Consider the following 19,732-nt stretch of genomic DNA (forward strand, 5'->3'; position numbering starts at 1 on the left):
AGACTTTTTATTTTCCAAATAAAAATAATATAATAAAATAATATGTAGACAGAAGGTATACCTGTAGAGAAGCTTTCTGGTTGAGGGAATGGGCTGGGGTCATGAGGTATTTTCTCCACAGGCACTGAGGAGGGAAACCTGTAAACAGAATCATATTTCCATCACAATAATAGATAATTACATATATATCTTACAAATAAAAATAAGAATATTCTGCCAGTATAAAATGTCAGACTGAGGTATTTCTGTCTATGGCTGTGCTTCCAAATCTTTATTCTGTAAAGCTGTTGTATGTCTAAGATTTTAGGTTACTGTGAGTTACAAGATAGTAGTTATATATAATATATACATTTTTGGACAGTGTGGTTCTGAGGTAAGTTGTACAAACACTTTTGACAGAACAACTTTTCCTCCAGGGCAACCCCCTCATCTCATTGACTAAGCGACTACTGACTCAACTCCTACGAAAGAAGCAGACCTTGAGATATGATATAGCTCTAAACAGCTTTGTTTGCTCCTTTTATTCACATCTTACTCACCATACAATAAATTCCCCCACTGCAATACTTTCTATTAAACTAATTACCACCAGAATACTTCTTTCGAATTAATTACCACCAGAATGCTTCCTATCAAATTAATTACCACCAGAATGCTTCTTATCAAATTAATCACCACCAGAATACTTCTTATCCATTTAATTACCACCAGAATGCTACCTATCAAATTAATTACCACCAGAATACTTCTTATCAAATTAATTACTATTAGAATACTTCCTATCAAATGACACCACCCACTCAATATTCTCTAACAAATGAATCCCTCTACTCTAATACAACCATATCAAATTAACCATGTCATGCTGAAATCCCCAAACTCAGATCCCCTATATCAAATTTACTGTGCACAGCTAAAATCCCTCAAAAGTACGAACATTAAACCCTTCCCTTAATCCTCATTGGTTCCCCAAATACTCTTTGGATTGGCTGAAAGGCAATGCAGTTTTTAGGGGCGTAAAAATACTTTATTTAATCTGGTTTAGTAGCGCTTTAACAAAGGGTTTTTTGGCACTTAGTATGGTTAGACTGTTAACGACTAATCTATTGCAGCTACAAAGTAGCAGGTTAAGAAGTGTAAAGAGATATTCTTCCAGGTCTATTTTTCTCCTTAAACTGACTTATTAGAGTTTATCTTATTAGCAGTGAGCCGTTGTAATATGTGCTGAAACCGCTGCATTAGTTTATATTTCCTTTTTTTATTTTTTAATACAACGAAACTTTAACAGTTTTTCAAGTAAAAAACAATAATTTAATGTATAAACAGTGCAATTAAGTATGCATGATTTTGTTTTAATATCTCTTGAATTAGTATTAGTGGCAAATGTCAATTTTCACAAGACAATATTATTATTATTAGTAGTAGTATTAGTATTATTATTAATTTATAAAACTGTAGCACTGAGTGCAGTCCCAGGAATTTGTCCCACATTTTATAAATGTGCCCAGAGGTGTGGGCATGGCATGGATATTACCACATGATGTCAATGAGCTGTCATATGTAAAATGATGTCTAGGAACAAGCAACTGAGTAGGCATGGCTATGTAAGTCTTCAGTAGGCATGCTCAATACTTCCTACTTAAAGGACCAGTAAACACAGTATATTTGCATAATCAACAAATGCAAGATAACAAGACAATGCAATAGCACTTAGTCTGAACTTCAAATGAGTAGTAGATTTTTTTCTAACAAATTTCAAAGTTATGTATATTTCCACTCCCCCTGTACCATGTGATAGCAATCAGCCAATCACAAATGCATATACGCTTATTCTGTGAATCCTTGCACATGCTCAGTAGGAGCTGATGACTCAAAAAGTGTAATTATAAAAAGACTGTGCACATTTCTTTAATAGAAGTAAATTGGAAAGTTGTTTAAAATTACATGCTGTATCTGAATCATGAAAATTTAATTTGACCTGAGTGTCCCTTTAATTTAATGCTCTGTGCAAAGTGTCCCTGGAAGTATTTTTCAAATACAGGTACGAATTCCCAAATCTGGAATTCCAAAATCTGAACTTATTCTAAAATCCAAACTTTTCCACTATTATCTTTTTAAAAATAAGATGATTAAAAATTATTGTTTTCCTTTCCTGTAAGTCACAGAAATTTTAAAAAATTATATAAAATAACCTTTAGGTTACATGTATAACCTGTATTATGTAAATATTGCCTAAATGACATAAGATATAGTTGTACACACTTGGCTCCATTTCCTCTCCAAACTTTCTCATTTTAAAGATGCAAACATTTCAAAATCCAAACTCTTCCGAAATCCAAACCTTTTCCCATCCCAAGCAGTTTGGATTAAGGGTTTTCTATCTGTATTGGCAACTATGAATTATTTAAAAGGACAGTCTAGTCCAAATTAAACTTTCATGATACAGATAGGGCATGCAAGTTTAAACAAGTTTCCAATTTACTTTTATCTTCAAATTTGCTTTGTTCTCTTGGTATTCTTAGTTAAAAGCTAAACCTAGGTAGACTCAATGCATATGACAGTTTTTACAGCTACAGGGCTTTAGTTCATGTATGCCATATAGATAACATTCTGCTCACGCCCGTGGAGTTACTTATGAGAGGGCACTGATTGGCTAAAATGCAAGTCTGTCAAAATGACTGAAAAAAGGGGGCCGTCTGCAGAGGCTTAGATACAAGGTAATAACAGAGGTAAAATGTGTATTGATACAACAGTGTTGGTTATGCAAAACTGGGGAATAGGAAATAAAGGGATTATCTATCTTTTTAAACTATTACAATTTTGAAGTAGACTGTCCCTTTAAGGTGAGTTATTATTTTGCAGATCATGGAGCCACCCTGTAAAATCATTTTGCTGCCAGGGTGTATTGCTAATAACAAAAAAGGTTACTCAACAATTACACTCTTTGACTATCAGTAACATTAGCCTAAAAAATATATAAACACAAAGACCTTGGCAGGGGAATGCTTTTTCTCTTTATATTCCGGGGGTTATTTTTATGAGCATATTAAATAAAACTTTATTTTTAATGCAGATTTATAGGAATGCTCATAAACGCTGTGTGTGTTGTTATTTAAGTTTATTCAATTTAAAGAATACACAGTACAATTTAATTACAATAATTATTGCTACAGTATAAAAAACACTCTGCAATGCTCATCTCTATTAGACAGAATAGCTCATTTGTGAAATCCCTCTGTAATAGCAGAAACATAACACTAAATCCTGACTTTAATGATGCATTTACTGAAAACTAGTTTACTGCCCGCCTGCCATTAAGAATGCCAAGTTGACTAAATAAAACACAATATTGCTAGAGCAGCGTCTCTGTAGAGTTCCTTAGCTCTCCAGTTAAATTTTTTAGTTTTATGGCATCAATAAAATCAGCATTAAAATCAGCAACACAACACTAACTCCACACTGAAAAGTTATATTTGCTTTGTAATGATGCATTTAATGGACAGATATTTAGTTTATGCATTTGTTGATGTTAACGACAAGACTAATGAATTTAGTCCTATTATTAATTTTTTATTCGTTCTCTTGCTATCTTTATTTAAAAAGCAGGAGTTTAAAGCCTAGGAGCTGGCCCATTTATGGTTCAGAACCTGGGTTACACTTGCTTATTGGTGGCTAAAATAAAGATTGCAAGAGAACGAAGAAAAATGAATAGGAGTAAATGAGAGAGTTGTTTAAAATTGCATGATCTATCTGAATCATTAAAGAAAAAAATGGGTTTAGTATCCTTTTAACTAGCTGAGCAACAAAATGGTTGAAATACAACTGTGCTGCATCTTATAGGGTTGTCCTAAAACGGGACCTCTGTAGTACTGTCTCCTTATTCAAAAGAAAAAAGAAAAATCATTAGTCATTCTGCCTTGTTAATGGTATTTTTTTTTCACTGCCTCTGGAGAGGGTTAAGTAAATCCTTTATAATTTAAATTCCTGACCAACAGCATGCTATAAAGTGGTTACTTGACCAGTGCTGAAACAAGACCCTGTCAATCACAATGTATGGTGGGGCTTTACCTATGTGTTTAACCACCTATAGGGTATGTAATGCAGACATTACACATTGAAATTAATTAGAGTATATAATTTTGGCATCAGGATGTCTTGTTAATGACAAATCATTAGATTGAATTTGTAAGGGCTCAATTTATTAGACATTGTCGGACAGGGGCGGATAGATTCACCATTGTCCGCCCAGCTTCTCCTCTGGCGGACAGCAATCCACTGCCCACATTAACCATTGCACATGAGTGCACCTTTGCAGTTTGCACTTGCGCGCAACCTCGCTGTCAGTCTCCCTGGTCGGAAGAGACCAAGGAGAATTAAATTCTCCACCTAAAAGGTCTGATGAGTGCTGCTTGATTAATCGTGATTGCAGGTTCGCTTGGGCGAACTTGCAATCAAAGTAGAGAAAAGGGCTAGATAAATATAGCCCTTAGAGTGAACTGATGCATCAGACTAATATTGTTAATAGCAACGAACATTTGCATTTACATTGTCTATTATTCATAGCACTGTATATGCTAATCAGCAGGAATGGTTGCTAAACATAAAATTCCTCATGTGCCAAAATATGAGTTTATAAAAGTACAACCAATGAGCTGCCCCAGAAATATGTCACTATAAAAGATAGCATTTAAAAATCAAAACCACTGTACGATGTCTTCTACAACAAATGCACATGAATGGTTAAAGGGATATATAACAGTGCATGCTAGGCATAATAATGTATTCAAAGATTAGCCTTAGAAAAATATGTTGATAATTGTTTTACAGTTATATTAGTTGTATAAATGTTGAAGATATAAGTGTAATGGTTTAATTTTAATCAAGTACCTTAGTTTCTATAATGTAGTGAGTGCTGCCATGTTTCTACTTAAAGTGAAGGTAAAATGGGGCAGTGTGGAATAGGTAGTTAACTTTATTACGATATATATAACAACGCCGATACGTTTTTTGTTTTTTTTAAATGATTCCTAAATATTTTTATTTTTAATTTTACTTTGAGATCCTTACTGCTCCGTTCCTCCGCCCCTTTTCTATTTCCTAGTTATTTCTGTTTTGTGACGTAGAGAGCGGTCCCACCCGCTCTCTACGTAGGCATCCAAGCTCACTAATGAAATGAGGAGTGGTGCGCATGCGTAATGCACCTCTATATACAATGGCTAAGACGCTAAATGAAGCCCAGGCGCAGTGGATAGAAGGGGCGTTTTGTGTGGGGAGTTGGCCGCCTAACGGCCAGAAAATCAATTGGGCAAATGAGTTAACGTCACCAATAAAAAATGAGTATACTGGCGTCAGGAGGAGAAGGGGTATGTTAAAATCGTATCGAATATCCTGAATAAAAGTTTTATTTTATCATTTAAAAAAAAAATCATGAATGAAAGTGGGGTTTATTTTTTAAACGACTTACAGTGATATTTCCCATACCGATCGACTTTACCTTCACTTTAAGTTTCATCTATCTTTCCTGCTGAGGAAAATGTGGTACAGATCTAAAACAGGCAATAAAAGAAACTGTGCAAACAAGGCTGTATGGAAACACTGTTGGATAATTTCTTTAACAATTCTAAAACCGCATTCTTTTAACAGCCCCTTTTATTGTTATTTAATATATGTTCCTAATAAATGTTGCCCATTATGTTATAGAAGCTCAGTGGAATTTAGAAAAACAATCATTTTCAGAGTTAAAATACAGGAAAGGGGGACAAAATAAATAATGAATGTATACAGCATTTTTTTCCAGCTACACATAATTAAACATTTTATATTACAGTCATACTGTTTAAAGGGATAGTCTAGTCAAAATTAAACTTTCATGATTCAGATAGATCATGCAATTTTAATGAACGTTCTAATTTACTTCTATTATCCATTTTTCTTTGTTCTCTTGCTATCTTTATTTGAAAAAAGCAAGAATGTAATCTTAGGAGCTGGCCCTTTTTTGGTTCAGCACCTGGGTAACACTTGCTGGTTGGTGGCTACATTTAGACACCAATCAGCGGGTGCTGAACCAAAGATGGGCTTGTAAGCTTACAATCCTGCTTTTTCAAATAAAGATACCAAGAGAACAAAGAAAAAATGATAAAAGGAGTAAACTAGAAAGTTGCTTAAAATTGCATGTTCTATCTGAATCACGAAAGTATAATTTTGACTAGACTATCCCTTTATTATCCCTTTCATACGGACATTACAGAAATTAAACAGCAAGCAAAATGTGTGAATAAAAAACAAAACTTTTTTTTTAACTAGTTACATAATTATAAGAGAAAAATAACACATATAAAGATATAAATATTCTATAATAATTAACCCCTGGCATGCCATCCCTACCAGTTTTAAAAGACATTAAAAATATTGATGAGGAACTCACGTACTGTTTCTCAGGTTGAACAACTGCAATTTTCCTCTTCTTTTTCACTGCTGAAAAGTTATAAACACAATTATGGGTTAACGATTGATTTAATATGTGATTCTTAAAAAAAATGTTCCGGAATAATTTTTAAATATTTTACCCTATTACAATGGTGCATCGAAAATGTATGTTCTGAGATAGCTCCGCACATTTACAGTGATATAATCTATTAATGAGTATATAGGAGGTTTTTGTTTTGGGTTAACCATAACTGTAAAATCTGTGTTATCATGGTTTGTGCACTGATTTAAAGGGACAGTAAACTCAAAATGTTTTATTGTTTAAAAAGATAGATAATCCCTTTATTACCCATTCCCCAGTTTTGCATAACCAACACAATATACTAATACACTTTTTATCTCTGTGATTACCTTGTATCTAAGCATCTTCTGACAGCCCCCTGATCACATAACATTTTATTTATTATCTACTGACTTTCATTTTAACCAATTAGTGCTGTGTTGTTAGAACCCACGGGTGTGATCACAATGTTATCCATACGGCTCACATGAACTAGCACTCACCTGTTGTGAAAAACTAATAAAAAAATATTTGATCATGGGGCTGCCTGTAGTGGCTTAGAAACAGACAGAAATGTAGAGGTTTAAAGGTTATAAAGTATATTAATATAACTATGTTGGTTGTGCAAAGCTGGGGAATGCGTAGTAAAGGCGTTATCTATCTTTTAAAACAATAACAATTTTTGTGTTGACTGTCCCTTTAAAGGGAAATACAAGTTAAAAAAGAAAACTCTCTAATATGTTACAGAATTATTTGTTTTATTGCTTCTATATAACTGGGGTTAAAATGTAGTTAATGCCAGCAATTCACTACTGGGAGCTAAATGATCACAGCTGGTGAGCCAATTATAAAAAGGCATATGTGTGTAGCCACTAATAACCAGCTAGCTCCCAGTTGTGAACTGCTGCTCTTGGGACAACCTAGGTATACTTTTCAACAAATGATAGCAACACAATGAAATACATTTAATAAAAGAGGTAAATTGAAAAGTCTCTAAAACTGCAATTAATTTTGACTTTTTTTGTGAGTGGCCAGCAGTGAAACAGTTAATTAGTGAACCACACCCTGTAGTTAGCAAACGCTACACAATGCAGACAGCAAAGTATGGCTACCTTATTAACTGTTTCACTGCTGGGCCGCTCACAAAATCTAACCTTAGAGGGAACACTGGTGTGTGTGTTTTAAAGGGACAGTCTAGTCCAAAATAAACTTTCATTATTCAGATAGAGAATGTAATTTTCCAATTTACTTTAATCACCAATTTTGCTTTGTTCTCTTGGTATTCTTAGTTGAAAGCTAAACCTATGGGTACAATGAAAGCTAAACTATGGGTACAATGAGCGCATACAACAGTGTCAAGCTCCTAGCAGCTTGAATCCTATGCTTTGACAGGTTGCATAAGCATAAGCTGTCTGGGTGCATCGCTGCCCTCTGCAGGAGATAGTGGGAATGCCTCAATTAACCATAATGCGCTGTCATTTACATTTGTGCACAAGAACCATATTTGAAAATCTGCTTTAAGGGATATAAAACCCACATTTGTTTCTTTCAAGATTCAGATAGAACATACTATTTTAAACAACTTTCTAATTTAATTCTATTATCAATTTTCCTTTTTCTCTCGGTATCTTGTGTTGAAAAGCAGGCACAAATGCTTAGAAACAGGCCAAATTCTGGAGCAGCAGTTTTGCAAGAATGTTATCCATTTGAAACTAGACTGTTATCCATTAGCACTAGAGGGCAGCACTATTTCCTGCCATGCCGGGCTTCAGCTGCCTACCTAGGTATCTCCTCAACACAGAATATCATTAGAATGAAGCAAATTTGATAAAATAAGTAAATTGGAAACTTTTTAAAAATTGTAACATTTTTGAGTTTCATTTCCCTTTTTTTATTACATTAACTTAGTTGAATGGCTCAATATCAAATGCCGGAGGGAAAACAATTCACTTCTTTCTGTAATTTGTATAACTTGAAAAATATTACAGTAGATATTTTTGTGTTATGGCAAACAACATGGGTCAGACACTTTTACAGACTTATCAGTTACCTTCTCTTATCTTATTTACTTTGCTCTTTTGGTATAATTTGTTGAAAACCATACCTGGGTAGACTCAGAAGCAGCAATTCACTACTGGGAGCTAGCTTGTGGTTTGGTAGCTATACACATATGCCTTTTTTAACTATATTACAATGTATGTGTCTATCCTTCACATCCCAAACTCTGTATAGAAAGAGAACAAATAAAAATTGATAATAGGAGTAAATAAGAAAGTTGTTTAAAATTGCTGCTCTATCTGAGTCATGAAAGAAAAAAATTGGGGTTAGTGTCCCTTTAAAGAAGCTCCGGTGGATCCAACTGGGGACGTTCCAAGCAATGCAGACAGTCCCCAGAAGTGTTTAGAGTCATGTGATCACAGTGACGATCATGTGACTTCCTGTCTCCACTTTTGTTTACTTGAACAGTTGCCTCCGTGCTGAAGGGGCTAAGGCCTCATAACTCTAATGTGCAATTTAGCACTACTGGGAGCTAGCTGGTTTCTATACACATGCCTCTTAACTATATTACAATGTATGTGTCAATCCTTCACGTCTTAAACTCTGTATAACAAGATAAACAGCTCTCAAACTTAAAATAGCCAATCTAACCTCTTTGTACTAACAAGTAGTTATAGGCATTCAGATATTTTTGGAGACAAATTTATTCTTGTGAAACTGCAACACACTAAGATCTGTGCAAATACAAATCCTCGTGTGTTGCAGTTTAACAAGAATAAATTTGGTGTCTGAAAATAGACGAACGGTAGAGACATCACCTTTTTTTTCGCATTTGAAGGTAGCCGAAACCTCTGAATGCACATATCAATTAACAAGACATTTTAGAAAATCTCGTCAGAAGACAGATTTACAGCATTATGTCTATAGTAATCTACGGTCAATAATGCAAACCTACCATACTGTACTTTAACGCAATAGAACATATCATTTTCACATTAGAATACCCCTTTAAATACATGTTGACACAGATCACGCATTTTATATTGTGTAATAGTAAACTATTATTTTATATTTTGTGATAGTAAAGTATCTTGGTAATATTATATTGTCAAATATAGCAATTGGACCCCATTGTGGTTTAATTCACAATTGTAAAAATGTTCTGTATCTGTATATAAAAATACTTTTAAGAATATCTAGGTATGCTCCGTGTGCCCATGCAAAGTGACAGCTTTTACTAGAATAATTTTTGCTAATACAAATATCTAGCAAAATCATTTTATTTAAAACTAAAATATCCCTTTAACAGTTTCATATTAATTTGAAAAGTGTTCAATCACTACAATTAAAGGGGCACTCAAGTCAAAATTAATATTTCATGATTCAGATAGAGCAGCAATTTTTTAACCAATTTCCAATTTACTTCCATTAGCAAAATGTGCACAGTCTTTTTATATTTACACTTTTTGAGTCACCAGCTCCTACTCAGCATGTGAAAGAATTAACAGAATATAAGTATTTGCATTTGTGATTGGCTGATGGCTGTCACATGATACGGGGGGAGTGGAAATAGACATTGCTTCAAAATTTGTCAGAAAAAAATCTACTACTCATCTGAAGTTCAGACTAAGTGCTTTTGCATTGTCTTTTTATCATGCATTTTTGGATCATGCAAATCTACTGTATTTATTGGTCCTTTAAGTAACTAAAGTGACAGTTTAATCAAAAAATGTCTCCCCTTTAATTTGTTCCCAATGATCCACTTTACCTGCTGGAGTGTATTAAATTGTTTACAATTATTTCTATTACCCTTATATTGGCATTTGAAATAGTTGATTTGTCCTATGGGTTCCCCACCCATTCTGAAAGTTTTTGGCCTCAAGGCAAAGCTATAGATAAGCTGTGTTAATACAGCCAGTAGAAGAAATTACACTCCCAGTGGGTTATAGAAGAGATAAGGTAATAAAATGTTAATTTTCTCTCCAAGTATTGGTGATTGGTTTATGGACAGATATAAGATAAAGAAGTATGTATATGTACACAATGTGATAAAGTAATGAGATCTGCTTATACCTACAAGCTCAACCCATTTTATTAGGTTGTGGCTGCAGTGGAGGCTCCTCAGTTTGTGCACATTCGCACATGAACCCCGAGCCAGGGGGCAAGAGGAAAAAAATTGAGCCAGACAAAAAAAAAGTAGCCAAAAAAAATAAAAAAAATGTTTAATAAAATATAATTTTTCAAATAGCCTCCTATGATCCTATCTGAAAAATTAATATTTTATTATTATCCCCCAGCAACAGTACTGCCCCCCGCAGCCTACTATGTCTCTCTCTGAGTGTACTGTATTATTTACTGTGTCTGTGTACTGTATTAGGGAGGCAGGAAAGAGCTAGGACCGGACGGACACAACAGCATAGCAGCAGACAGTATTTTGGCTCTGCCTGACGTCACGCTTCTCATCTAGTCTCACTCCGTCTCCTCCTCCCAGCCCAGGCACGCAGGCTGCTGTGCACACACAGGAGTCAGGACACACTTAACTATCGCACGTGCGAATAGAGAGAGCCCCTATCCTGCACAGTGATCTATACTTCACTGTGCAGGCGTAGCTCCTCTCAGACCCTGCCACAGAGCCTTAATCGCACAGGCTGAAGTGTGCGGTGTTTGACTTCAGCCTTTGCTCTGCCTATGCCTCCTCCCACTGCCTTACTAGCCTCACTGTGATACGCTGTTGCGTCCACGTGACGGCCCCCACGAGGCTCCTCCCCCTCAATGGCGCAAAAGTCTCATTGAGGACTTAGCCGTTGAGGAGAGGAGTCAGTTGTTTACTGTTGCGCGTAGTCAGCTGCTTTCATTGTGACACCAGACAGGTGAGAATGATACATAGCAGATCCGAGAGTGGCGCGCGCATTACGAGAATACGAGATACCAGGCGCGCTCTCTCACGCTAGCATATTATATTACTTTCTCAGAGACTCTAGGCAATGGCATCTCTCTAACCATGACCAACTACTCTTGTGGAGCTAATTATCTCGTATTGCTCACATATCTATAAAACACATATATATGTAAATAGTATTAAATTAAGGGAAATTTCTATTAACCTCTTAAGGACATATGACAGAATTTTTCCGTCATAAAACAATTGAGCAAACAGAAAGCTGTGTCCTTAAAGGGTTAATATGAACCCTGTAAGATGAGTTACTTGTTGTTTAGCAAATGATGTCTCATATGTTGCAGAATTGCTGCTATAGGGCTTGTGCTTTAGTCATGAAATAGTTAAAGGGCAACTGTAGTCAAATATACTCTCGTGTTGTAACAATAGTATACCGTTAAATAAAAAAATTTCAATGTACATCCTATTTGAAATCTTATTCGTTTTCAATATATCACTTTTTTAATTGTTTTCCAAACCCACTGATTTATAGTCCGTAGTTGTATTCCAATCCTGGAGGACAACTCCAGTTGGAAGATGGCGACTACCGGACACAATGTGCATGCGCAATTTCACGCAACGTCATTGGATAGATTGAATTTTAATGTGCGCATGCGTTATTTTCTGTCTGTTGTCAGCGATGTCGGCTTCTGTGCCAATATGCGCATGCGAGACTAATAGAAAACAATTGCGCATGCGCTGAGTGACGAAAATGTATTTAAATTAAATGCTAATACTGGCCATACGATTAGCAAGTATGTTATTGCTTAGACGGCCCATATTTGAGGGCTGGATAACGACGTCATTGACAGAAAATAAAAGTTTATTTTTATGCTAAAGGGAGCTTCGTTTTTCAAAATGAAAAGGTACCTTTCATTTATTTTAAAATTGCAATGTTTAATGTTGAGTGCGTTTTGCTTAAGGTCAGCAAAAGTTAGTATTCCTTTAAGGGAAATTTTTCAATTATGCTGATTATATATATATATATATATATATATATATATATATATATATATATATATATATATATATATATATATATATACACACATATACAGGTGGCCCTCGTTTTACAACGGTTCAATTTACACCGTTTCAGAATAACAACCTTTTTTTCCAGTCATGTGACTGCTATTGAAAAGCATTGAGAAGCAGTGCATTTATTAAAATAGCCAGTAGGTGGAGCTGTCCGCTTGTGTTGCAGCAAAGCCAAGCAAGCTGAAATTAATCAGTTTAACCAGACCTGAGCTATCGAGCAGATTTCAAAGGAACAAGATCTTCCTGTCTATAAATCAGTCCAGATTGGCATGCATAGAAAGAACTGTTTGCAGAAAAATGCAAGTGAAGTCTGTGTTGTGTGATTATTTTTTTAGGTTTATAATGTTTAGCAAATGTTTTTGTTCATTTAACTTAATTTAATTATATATTCTGTGTTGTGTGATTATTTTATTAGGTTTATAATGCTGTTTAGCATTTAAAGTCTTCATTTCAAAGCTTTAAAAATAAAGTATTAGGTGTTACTTATGACAATTTTGAAAGTGGCCTGGAACATATCTCCCTCACTTCCCATTGACTTACATTATAAACTGGGTTTCAATTTACAACGATTTCGATTTACAACCATTCCTTCTGGAACCTAACCCCGGCGTAAACTGAGGGCTACCTGTATATATATATATATATATATATATATATATATATATCATATATGCTATATATAGATATATAGATGCTATATATAGATATATAGATGCTGTATATAGATATATAGATGCTGTATATAGATATACTATATATATGTATGTATGCTATATATATATATATATATATATATTGTATATATGCTATTAAATTGTAAGCATTATACACATGCACAAACATGAGCAACACCATCTGATATAGATAACTGGCAGAGTGTGTGTATGTATGTATATATATATATATACACACACACACACACACATAAAAATGGGTGGAGCCATCTGAGGGGCGGGGGTAGTGCTCCCCCATCTTCAAAAGTCACCAGCCGCCACTGTGTGGCTGCAAAACACAAAATCAGCTAATTCATATACACAAATAAGCTTTAAAAAAGCAAATCTCATACATTTTATATTCTGCAGCTGGTAAAAAAAAAGTAATTGGAAACACATTAAGGGAAAAACTATGTTATAGTATACTGTCCCTTTAAGTAACTGCTAGGGATGTTTTACACACATTTGTTTGTTTGTTGTAAATTTTGAATGTTTATACAAGATTCTAACATTTGTTTAATGTAATAGTATTTCTTATGCTATCTTTAAATGTAATATCCGATTCAAATTTTTCTAATTTAAATATTGCATAATTTGAATTTAATTATGCAATATTTAAATTAGAAAAATTTTAATTAATATATTTGTAATAGTATTTCTAATGCTGTCTTTAAAAGTAATATTCAAATTAGAAAATTTAAAATCAATATATTTGTATCTATTATGTATCATTTTACTAAATTCCCTACCACATGAACTACTGAACTGCTTTATAGTATTTATTAAATCAAGGGGTCGATCCGATAAAAATCGTCGCCCGCAAAAGCCGGCGACGCCAATATTTGCGCGGGTTTGGTATCCTATATACGGCGTAACCTAGAAGTTACGCGCGTATATTTCTGCCGTCGCCCGTAGTTTTTTGGGCCATAGGCAGGTATACCAAACCCGCGCAGTTTGGTATCCAATATGCAGCGTAAGGACTTACGTGGCGAAAATGGAGAAAACTTACTCCATTTTCACCTCGCCACAAAAAGCAGCCGTAAGAAGCCTTACGCTGACTATTGGAGACCCGTAACTTCCTAAACTGGCTGCTAAAATAAACCTAACACCTAACGCATGCGCAATGTCTATCTCCCTGTCAACCGCGATCTGCTAAAATAAACCTAACACCTAACGCATGCGCAATGTCTATCTCCCTGTCAACCGCAATCCCGCCCCCCCCCCCCCCGAAATCCCTAATAAAGTTATTAACCCCTAAACCTCCGCTCCCGGACCCCGCCGCCATCTACATAAACTAACCCCCTACTGTGAGCCCCTAAAACCGCCGCCATCTACCTTATCTATCCCCTAATCTGACCCCTTACACCGCCGCCACCTATATAAAAATTATTAACCCCTAATCTAATCCCCCTATACCGCCGCCAGCTATATTAATATTATTAACCCCTAATGTAAGCCCCTTACACCGCTGCCATCTCTATTAAAATGATTAACCCCTAATTTAATCTACCTACCCCGCCGCCAGCTATATTATCTATATTAACCCTAAGTATATTATAGTTAATATAGGTATTACATTATATATATTAACTATATTAACCCTAATTATATTAGGGTTAATATAGTTACTATAGTATTTATATTAACTATATTAACTCTATCTAGCCCTAACACCCCTAACTAAATTTATATTAAATTAATCTAATTCATTTATAAACTAAAATATTCCTATTTAAATCTAAATACTTACCTATAAAATAAACCCTAAGATAGCTACAATATAATTAATAATTACATTGTAGCTATGTTAGGGTTAATATTTATTTTACAGGTAAATTGTTAATTATTTTAACTAGGTATAATAGATATTAAATAGTTATTAACTATTTAATATCTACCTAGTTAAAATAATTACCCAATTACCTGTAAAATAAATCCTAACCTAAGTTACAAATACACCTACACTATCAATAAATTAAATAAACTACAAACATCTATCTAAAAATACAATTAAATTAACTAAACTAAATTACAAAAAAAAACAAACACTAAATTACAAAAAATAAAAAAAAGATTACAAGATTTTTAAGCTAATTACACCTATTCTAAGCCCCCTAATAAAATAATAAACCCCCAAAATAAAAAAAATTCCCTGCCCTATTCTAAATTAAACAAATTTCAAAGCTCTTTACCTTACCAGCCCTTAAAAGGGCCTTTTGTGGGGCATGCCCCAAATAATTCAGCTCTTTTGCATACAACAAATACAATTCCCCCCCCCCCCATTACAACCCACCACCCACATACCCCTATTCTAAAACCACCCAAACCCCCCTTAAAAAAGCCTAACACTACCCCCCTGAAGATCTCCCTACCTTGTCTTCACCACACCGGGCCGAACTCCTGATCCGATCCGGGCGATGTCTTCCTCCAAGCGGCAAAGAAGAATTCTTCCTCCGGCGATGTCTTCCTCCAAGCGGCAAAGAAGAATTCTTCCTCCGGCGACGTCTTGGAGGAAGACATCGCCCGGATCGGATCAGGAGTTCGGCCCGGTGTGGTGAAGACAAGGTAGGGAGATCTTCAGGGGGGTAGTGTTAGGCTTTTTTAAGGGGGGTTTGGGTGGTTTTAGAATAGGGGTATGTGGGTGGTGGGTTGTAATGGGGGGGGGGGGAATTGTATTTGTTGTATGCAAAAGAGCTGAATTCTTTGGGGCATGCCCCACAAAAGGCCCTTTTAAGGGCTGGTAAGGTAAAGAGCTTTGAAATTTGTTTAATTTAGAATAGGGCAGGGAATTTTTTTTATTTTGGGGGTTTATTATTTTATTAGGGGGCTTAGAATAGGTGTAATTAGCTTAAAAATCTTGTAATCTTTTTTTTTATTTTTTGTAATTTAGTGTTTGTTTTTTTTTGTAATTTAGTTTAGTTAATTTAATTGTATTTTTAGATAGATGTTTGTAGTTTATTTAATTTATTGATAGTGTAGGTGTATTTGTAACTTAGGTTAGGATTTATTTTACAGGTAATTGGGTAATTATTTTAACTAGGTAGATATTAAATAGTTAATAACTATTTAATATCTATTATACCTAGTTAAAATAATTAACAATTTACCTGTAAAATAAATATTAACCCTAACATAGCTACAATGTAATTATTAATTATATTGTAGCTATCTTAGGGTTTATTTTATAGGTAAGTATTTAGATTTAAATAGGAATATTTTAGTTTATAAATGAATTAGATTAATTTAATATAAATTTAGTTAGGGGTGTTAGGGTTAGATAGAGTTAATATAGTTAATATAAATACTATAGTAACTATATTAACCCTAATATAATTAGGGTTAATATAGTTAATATATATAATGTAATACCTATATTAACTATAATATACTTAGGGTTAATATAGATAATATAGCTGGCGGCGGGGTAGGTAGATTAAATTAGGGGTTAATCATTTTAATAGAGATGGCGGCGGTGTAAGGGGCTTACATTAGGGGTTAATCATTTTAATATAGATGGCGGCGGTGTTAGGGGCTCACTTTAGGGGGTTATAGATATAATATAGCTGGCGGCGGGGTACGGGAGCGGCGGTTTAGGGGTTAATAACTTTATTTGGTTGCGGCGGGGTACGGGAGCGGCGGTTTAGGGGTTAATAGCTTTTTTATTGTTAGGATAGTGAGGGGGGATAGCGGATAGAGGGTTAGACAGTGCGGGCTATGTTAGGGAGGCGTGTTAGACTTGTCGGGCTATGTTAGGGAGGCGTGTTAGACAGTGCGGGTGTTTTAGACTTTAGTCAGGTTTTATAGGCGCCGGCAGTTTCTAACGTGGCGCAAGTCACTGGCGACGCCAGAAATTTGTACTTACGCAGATTTCTGGACATCGCTGGTTTGTCAGACTTACGGCACGTTAGCATCTGACGGCGACTTATATGGGATAGCTCGAGTTGCGAGCTGAAACTGCGGGCGACGCCGGTTCCCTCGCTTGTGCCGCAAACTGCGATCTATATCGGATCGCGCCCCAAATGTTACATTTTAAACTGCGAATGTGGATATTCAATAAATTATGAATATACAACAACGAAAGTAACCTTTGAAAATAATATTCAATAACCAAATTTTAATGGATTTTCATTCTTATCAACATTCGATTGTCCAAAACAAATATCCACAGGACTATTGGTTCTAGATTTGCACTTCAGCACATTCGCCCAACCCTAGTAACTGCTAGCACCAGCTATTTCACATGAACACTGGTAATTATTATATCAGCCTATAACTGCTGCAACTGCAGCATAAAAAATAGACATACAATAAAGAAGAAACCTGTATTTACCAATTCATGTTGTAAAAAGGTTTAACTTATTCATCTTAAACCATAAAAGTAACAGTCAATGTTAATAAGAATCATAAGACTTTTGAGATATTTCTTTATAGAACAACCTAACTGTTGTGGCAGCCTTCTCCCAACTTAAAGGGACAGTCTAGTCATAATTAAACTTTCATGATTTAGATAGGGCATGCAATTTTAACCCCTTAACGACTGAGGACGTGCAGGGTACGTCCTCAGAAAAAAGGCAGTTAACGCCTCAGTGTGGAAAGCAGCTGGAAGCGATCCTGCTCGCTTCCAGATGCTTTCCGGTTATTGCAGTGATGCCTCGATATGGAGGAATCCTGCAATAACCTTTTTAAGCCATCCGGTGCAGAGAGAGCCACTCTGTGGCCCTCTCTGCACCGGAGATCGGTGACTTACTGCGTTGGTGGGTGGGAGCCGGACTGGGAGGCGGGTGGCGGCCATCGATGGCCCTGGTGATGTGAAGGGGGGCGGGGGTGGCTGGGGGCGCACACGGGCGCACACGCGTGCATGGGAGGGTGGAGGCGGGTGCGTGCACGGGGAGGTAGTGGGTGGGAACCGCTACACTACAGAAAATGCTGAAATAAAAAATGTTAAAAAAAATGTCAAAAATGTAAAAAAAAAAAAAAAAACATCAGCAAGGTGGTGGGGGTTTGTCTGTGTGGGGGGGGAAGCTACACAACAGAAAAAAAAAAAAGCACTTTTTATTGCAAACTGGGTACCCAAGATGGCCCCCAATAAGGCAGAGGGGAGGGTTAGAGAGCGGTTTTGGGGGGGATCAGGGAGGTTGGGGGCTAAGGGGGGGGGATCCTACACAGTGGCATATGTAAATATGCTAAAAAAATATTTTTATTTTTTTTTTAAAAAAAAAACCCTTTTATTTAAGTACTGGCAGACTTTCTGCCAGTACTTAAGATGGTGGGGACAATTGTGGGGTGGGGGAGGGAAGGGAGCTGTTTGGGAGGGATCAGGGGGTGGGATGTGTCAGGTGGGAGGCTGATCTCTACACTAAAGCTAAAATTAACCCTGCAAGCTCCCTACAAACTCCCTAATTAACCCCTTCACTGCTAGCCATAATACACGTGTGATGCGCGGCAGGATTTAGCGGCCTTCTAATTACCAGAAAGCAACACCAAAGTCATATATGTCTGCTATTTCTGAACAAAGGGGATCCCAGACAAGCATTTGCAACCATTTGTGCCATAATTGCACAAGCTGTTTGTAAATGATTTCAGAGAGAAACCTAAAATTGTGAAAAATTTTACGTTTTTTTTAATTTGATCGCATTTGACGGTGAAATGGTGGCATGAAATATACCAAAATGTGCCTAGATCAATACTTGGGGTTGTCTACTACACTACACTAAAGCTAAAATTAACCCTACAAGCTCCCTAAAAGCTCCCTAATTAACCCCTTAACTGCTGGGCATAATACACTTGTGGTGCGCAGTGGCATTTAGCGGCCTTCTAATTACCAAAAAGCAACGCCAAAGCCATATATGTCTGCTATTTCTGAACAAAGGGGATCCCAGAGAAGAATTTACAACCATTTATGTCATAATTGCACAAGTTGTTTGTAAATAATTTCAGTGAGAAACCGAAAGTTTGTGAAAAAATTTGTGAAAAAGTGAACAATTTTTTGTATTTGATCGCATTTGGCGGTGAAATGGTGGTATGAAATATACCAAAATTGGCCTAGATCAATACTTTGGGATGTCTACTAAAAAAAATATATACATGTCAATGGCTATTCAGGGATTCCTGAAAGATATTAGTGTTCTAATGTAACTAGCGCTAATTTTGGAAAAAAATGGTTTGGAAATAGCAAAGTGCTACTTGTATTTATGGCCCTATAACTTGCAAAAAAAGCAAAGAACATGTAAACATTGGGTATTTCTAAACTCAGGACAAAATTTAGAAACTATTTAGCATGGGTGTTTTTTGGTGGTTTTAGATATGTAACAGATTTTGGGGGTCAAAGTTAGAAAAAGTGTGTTTTTTTTTCCATTTTTCCTCATATTTTATCATTTTTTTTTTTATAGTAAATTATAAGATATGATGAAAATAATGGTAGCTTTAGAAAGTCCATTTAATGGCGAGAAAAACGGTATATAATATGTGTGGGTACAGTAAATGAGTAAGAAGAAAATTACAGCTAAACACAAACACCGCAAAAATTTAAAATAGCCTTGGTCCCAAACGGACAGAAAATGG

The 19,732-nt window shown here is 35.6% G+C and overlaps 1 protein-coding gene across 1 annotated transcript in view; it reads right to left on the reverse strand.

Moving 5' to 3' along the window:
- Positions 1–19,732, reverse strand: part of SFMBT2 (Scm like with four mbt domains 2) — a 393,890-nt gene that overhangs the window by 84,321 nt on the left and 289,837 nt on the right. The window contains exons 14-15 of the mRNA XM_053716427.1: positions 6,429–6,474; positions 62–138 (exon numbers count right to left, since the gene is read on the reverse strand). Of these exons, the coding sequence (XP_053572402.1) occupies positions 62–138; positions 6,429–6,474 (123 nt within the window). The remainder of the gene's footprint in view (positions 1–61; positions 139–6,428; positions 6,475–19,732) is intronic.

The sequence above is a fragment of the Bombina bombina genome, chromosome 6, assembly GCF_027579735.1.
Source record: "Bombina bombina isolate aBomBom1 chromosome 6, aBomBom1.pri, whole genome shotgun sequence".
In the NCBI taxonomy this organism is placed as follows: domain Eukaryota; kingdom Metazoa; phylum Chordata; class Amphibia; order Anura; family Bombinatoridae; genus Bombina; species Bombina bombina.